Consider the following 5961-nt stretch of genomic DNA (forward strand, 5'->3'; position numbering starts at 1 on the left):
CAAGTCACCATGGCTACATTTCAGACCAGGTTTTGCTATTCTCCATGCTTTGAAGATGGAATCAGAGAGTTGAAGTGCATTATGGTCGTGTGGTACAATGTCAGATCTGCCTTCACAGAACTAAATAGGACAGTCATGTGGAGTTTCAAAGATAGGATATGCGAACACAGACTATCTCATACTATAGCTACTCAGCTACCTGCGCAAACGCTCAACCAAATGTAGGCTCCATGCCAAAAAAATAGACATGTCAGATTTCTGTCAGCGCAGTAACAGGCAGACAGTATAGCAGCAGTATTGAACAAATCAGAGGGAAAGAACTACCTCAGGGAAAAGTCTTATCATGGCACGGTGTTACCTTTGTGCCACTGTGTCAAGCTGTCATACAGAATGCCACCAGCCCCTCAGTTCTTTTGAACCACAGAACAAGAGAGCTTGTAAACCTTTTTCTTTTTTGACTTCTGTTTAAATGTAAAGGGGCATTTGTCTGCTCTTGTGAAATGCCAACCCGGGCACCAGAATCATCTGCTGAACGTTGAAAATATTGTTGCATTTCTTGTTACTTTCTTTCACAAAATACATGACTTAAAAAAAAATAAAGTTACCAAGTACATTTGACATGCATACTGTACTTAAAGCAGCTGTAGTGGTTATTTGTATGATGAAATAGTATCAATTGACCTTGTGAGCCAATGTGTTGTGAAAATGGTCACTTATTGCTTATTGCGAGTTTCATCTCTTTGTTTAGCTCAACAGCAACTAACCAACCTTTTGTACTTTTTTCTTAAGGAAAACGATGTAGTGCATGACTTGAATATTTTTAACAATGTGCTACTGCTGCTTTCACCAATGAAGAAAACAATATTACCAGAATAATATGATGCAGTCTGATGCATTTTCAGCGCTCCAGGACATCAACGAGATGTCATTGTGTTGGGACTCTGCTTCCTATTGCCCTTTGAAACATATATGCTTCATTAGTAGGCCTACATGAGCATAGCCATTAAGTGTTCTGTTTTGTTTTTCATTGAATGGAAGAGAACAGAAAAAATTAAATTGAAAATCGCAGTAATAGTCACAAAGCAAATTTGCCCCCAAAGCTGTAACGCTGTGTACAGAAAACCCTAACGTCTCAATATGTGCTGCCACTGAACGATATTTAAACTTCAAAAATTAATACATTTTGTTAGAAGGCTGATTTCACTACATTCTCTCCCAACACGTTTTCTAGATATTGATCTCACCTGAGTCTTTTCCTTTCATCCAACTAGATTTACTCAAAGGAAACAAATACATTTTTGTGTTGTGATGAATTTTGACTCCCAACAACTAACGACGTGACGTGTGTTTGCATTGTTTCTACAGTAATTGGGCTTATTTATGGTATAAATTCATGGAGCCAGTATTATTATCAAATGCAGTATTTCCTCATTTGTTTGTCTTGTTTTGGCTATAGTTGCTGATAGCTAAATCTACGATGTTCCTTTTGTATATTTAAAATGCAACTGCAGAGTATATTGGATTTGGTGGGAAATAACTTATATGGTTTCTCTCATGATTTATTAAAAATACTTTTCTAGGGCCTGTTTGATCTATTTATTTTATATTAATGTACCATTTCTCCCTCTCTGTCTTTCTCTGTCTCTCTCTCTCTCTCTCTGTCTCTGTCTCTCTTTCAGATGTAAATGGAGAAGCAGAAGTGTCACCAAGAGAAATTGGACGTCTATAAGATTTTAAAGTGCTTTGCATTAAAACGCAAACTGCATCGCTTCTCTGGAAAGTAATCCATTACTGACAATTAATGTCAGAGTGCCCGCTGGAGCAGCTTAGTGCTGCCTCGCTGGGTGAAACATTGCTCATGCAAAGAAGGCCTTATAAGATCCATCTCATCAAAATACACCTACATGCTGCATAATGCCTTCAAAAGTGTCATGTTTGTACCTGTTGACAGTGGTCTGCTGGGCGAGTGCTCTGTGGTATTTGAGTATCTCTCGCCCGACGTCCACGTATGTCGGCCACATGTCTATTCCTATACGTAAGATTCCCAAATCCCTGAAGAACCTCACCTTCACCAACATCCACGCCCGCTCCCTCAACCCACATGCCTTTGAGTTTGTCATCAGCGAGCCGAAGAAGTGCGAAAGTGTCACTCCCTTCCTGGTCATTCTCATCAGCTCCACGCACAAGGAGTTTGACGCGCGGCAGGCCATCCGGGAGACCTGGGGGGATGAGAGCACCTACAGCGACGTGCGCATCCTCACCATCTTTCTGCTGGGCAGGAACACAGACCCCGTCCTCAACCAGATGGTGGAGCAGGAGAGCCAGATCTTCCATGACATTGTGGTGGAGAACTTCATCGATTCGTACCACAACCTCACCCTCAAGACCATGATGGGCATGCGCTGGGTGTCCACCTTCTGCCCCCAGGCGCAGTACGTCCTGAAGACGGATAGTGACATCTTCGTCAACATGGACAATCTGATCTACAAGCTGCTGAAGCCCAGTACCAAGCCACGCAGGAGATATTTCACCGGCTACGTCATTAACGGTGGTCCTATTAGGGATATGCGCAGTAAGTGGTACATGTCCAGAGACTTGTACCCCGACAGTAAATATCCGCCTTTCTGCTCGGGCACCGGCTACGTGTTCTCGTCGGACGTAGCCGAGCTGATCTACAAGACGTCATTACACACAAGACTGTTGCACCTGGAGGATGTGTATGTGGGACTGTGTTTGCGTAAGATGGGCGTACACCCTTATCAGAACAGTGGCTTTAATCACTGGAAAATGGCCTACAGTCTGTGCAGGTACCGACGGGTAATCACCGTGCACCAGATCTCCCCGGAGGAGATGCATCGGATTTGGAATGACATGTCCAGCAAGAAGCACCTGAGATGTTAGGGGGGCAACCATGACCGCTGAACAAAACTGAAGCATTTTTTTCTTTTTCTTTTTCCTTTCTCCTTTTTAAAATGCATCACACTTGAGTAATGTAAAAAACATTGGGGGCTGCTGCATGTCTCCATATCCTGACAAATGTTTTCATCATCATCCATCTATGTTTATTTCTGCTGATTACACCTCACGATTGTTAATGAATGCATGAGGCTTGTAAAGCGCATATTCTCATGCATAATTAAGATGTTTAGATGGTGTTGTTACTGTCTGAAGGTAGTTTTGATCATGTATTCCAGGTCCATTTTATGCAGAATATTCTTCATAAGCATTAAGTCAATCAGAGGTAGGCATTAAGTACTAGGGGGTGAAGATGGCATTACACCCGGTTCAAGCCCCCACACTGACAACCTTCTGCCTTGCTATGTCCACTGCATGGCTGCTGACTCAGCACCCTGATCTTCCTGCAGGGGTGTACTCCAAAACAGAGTTTCTATGCCACCAACACTAAAGTATTCAATTAATATTTAACGATCTATTGTAGTTATATTTAAAAGATATTATTAAAAAGGGAAAGGGGACTTTGAAAACAGTGAAAATGCAAATGTTAATCTTATCCCACGACAAAACAGGCAATCATTTTTCTTAAACGTTAGTAATAATGAAAACCACAAATTTTTTGTATAAATCTGCCTGATGTTTTTGTTTACATATTGTTATGATTTCACTGCCTATTCTCTCTAAAAAAAAGCCAGATGCATATATGATTTCCCCCCTCTTTGCCAAATTAATGCTTGAGGTAATTGTGTCTCAGCGACCAGCTCCTCATTACTCCACTTACTGCTCTTGGTTATACGTCAGCAGCTATATCAGCCCATCAGCTCCTCCACAAATCAAGAGAAATACAGCATCATATTGTGTAAGTATGAGTTTTACTGTAGCTAAGACCATCACAGACTGGATGTACTGTCATACGTATCCTGCATATCAGTGATTACTGAAGCACTGCTACTGGCATAATGGAAAAACTATGTGATTTTTTCAAAGGTTTTGTAGTATTAAGCTAATGTGACATTTACTGTGAAAGCGTCTATCTCGCAAGGGGTTGTTGTTATATATTATATGTTTTTTATATTAAAAAACAAATACTTGAATAATTAAAGTTATATCACTGCGTCTATTTGTTGTCCGTTTCAAGTTCCCTGTTCTAGACTTGCAGGGGGTTACTTAAGGTTAATTAAAATTAGGAAGTTGTACAGTGATCCATGAGGGCTTATTTTAAATGATTTAGCCTTTTAAAGCATGTCTATGTAAATTCCCCAACTACGTCGGATTGGCCTACAAATCTGAAATGACAGGATAGGGGTAAACGTTGTATAACAATAGTCAGTTACATTGATCTAAAGTCTGCTAGTATTGAATAACATTGGCTACTAGAACTATTGGTCAAATCAGACCAAACCAAACAAAACCATGGAGTGTTTAAATAAAGCAACAGTATTGCTCATGAATTCAACTTTATATAGAAGAATATGTCATCCCTTCTCATAAAATGTGCAGTCTCACTTTAAAACCACAATAAATACAATCCTAGATTTAATTCGACACTGCAACCAAAATGCAGCTGTTTGTTAGCTGCTCACCCTTTATGGCTCATGATTCGTTAGATTATTTTTTACCACAAAACATCTGTTGAATGTCTGTTCATCCTGGTAGAGGGATATCCTAACTGAATCTAGGTTCTGAAGACAGAGGGTGCCGTATGCTGTTCAGATTGTTAAACCAATTGAGGCAAAATTATGATTTGTGATTACATAAAATGAACATGAATTGACTTTAAGTCCATGCTGTAAATGTATTAAATGCCTCCATGAGGCAAAATTACAGTTGTGAGTGGGCCTTTTGTAGCGCATCTGCTAAATCACACATTTAAGAGAGAGAGAGAAAGAGAGAGAGAGAAAGAGAGATACTGTATATGTCAGATATTATACGTTGTGTGCTATCAAGTCATGATTGGCACGTCAGCTAATAATGAATAGCCTGGGTGAACCCAGCCGAGGCTGCCGGCGATGACTGAGCTGTCCGGCGATAGCCAGGCTAAATAATGAATACTCCACTCCACAATTTTTAAATAATAGCAAGTCTTTATTGTTGCTTTTCATCAGAAATTTGACATCAGCCGATTACAGAGAGGGAACAGGGGTTATATGCTGAAATGGTTCACATACTGTACATAAAAAAGCAATAAATTACTTCATAATAAAGAATTTAGTAGAAGTTAATATTTACCACCTCAATACTTTAAAATAATTAAGAGCTACAGGACTTGTTTGGACAAAGAAATGGCTCGTCACCCTCTCAATAGTTGCCTTTTGGTTTCATCCACAGATGCATTGTCATACAGTACATTTTAGAAACGGCTATATTTTTGGGAATAAAAGGTTTTGTAGTGCAGCAGGACAGAGCGAAGAAATTTAAACTGTTGTGGTTTCTGTCTATGAGCAGATAACACAACTACACGTTCAATTATGTTTTATTTGTCTTGACGACAAAAGCACACAAGTTAACTTGTCTCCAGGGGCTAAGCATCTGCTTGTCGGGTGCACACGCTCAGCCCAAAAGTGCATTAAAGCTTGTCTCATTAAGTTAAGATACTTGAGTTGAATTGTGTCATTGCTGGATTAATACATTTGTGAAATGGTAATCAGTGGGGTTCTGCTCTTCCCGTGGTCTCACTCATCAACAACTTTCTTAGGCACAGAACAATTAACAAGGCACCTCTAACATTTTGAAGCATTCGCACTGTTGAGAGCAGCAAATCATACACAGTAGCATCCAGGTCTCATTATGTTTACTGCACACTCAAGCTAATCGTTCCCCTGCTTCTGGTCAATGTAATGTCATGACACAGATATACAATCCATTCTCTTTTTATGACATTCATTACTGTACGTTATTAGGAAAAAATGTGCTTTTTTTCGCCGTAAATTGACTAAATCTGACATTCTGAAATGTCAGCCCCCCACCCCCCCCTCCCCCCCAAGGATACATCACAAATGAGTTGAT

The 5961-nt window shown here is 40.1% G+C and overlaps 1 protein-coding gene across 1 annotated transcript; it reads left to right on the forward strand.

Annotated features, from left to right (window-relative positions):
* Window positions 1-1914: 1914 nt before the first annotated feature.
* b3galt1b (UDP-Gal:betaGlcNAc beta 1,3-galactosyltransferase, polypeptide 1b) lies at window positions 1915-2901 on the forward strand (the record flags this gene model as incomplete). The annotated part of the gene is made up of 1 exon (XM_080037825.1): window positions 1915-2901. The coding sequence occupies one exon, from the start codon at window positions 1915-1917 to the stop codon at window positions 2899-2901; it is 987 nt and encodes a 328-aa protein (XP_079893951.1).
* Between the last annotated feature and the right edge of the window lie 3060 nt (window positions 2902-5961).

The sequence above is a fragment of the Ammodytes marinus genome (genome assembly GCF_949987685.1).
Source record: "Ammodytes marinus genome assembly, chromosome: 12".
NCBI lineage: Eukaryota > Metazoa > Chordata > Actinopteri > Uranoscopiformes > Ammodytidae > Ammodytes > Ammodytes marinus.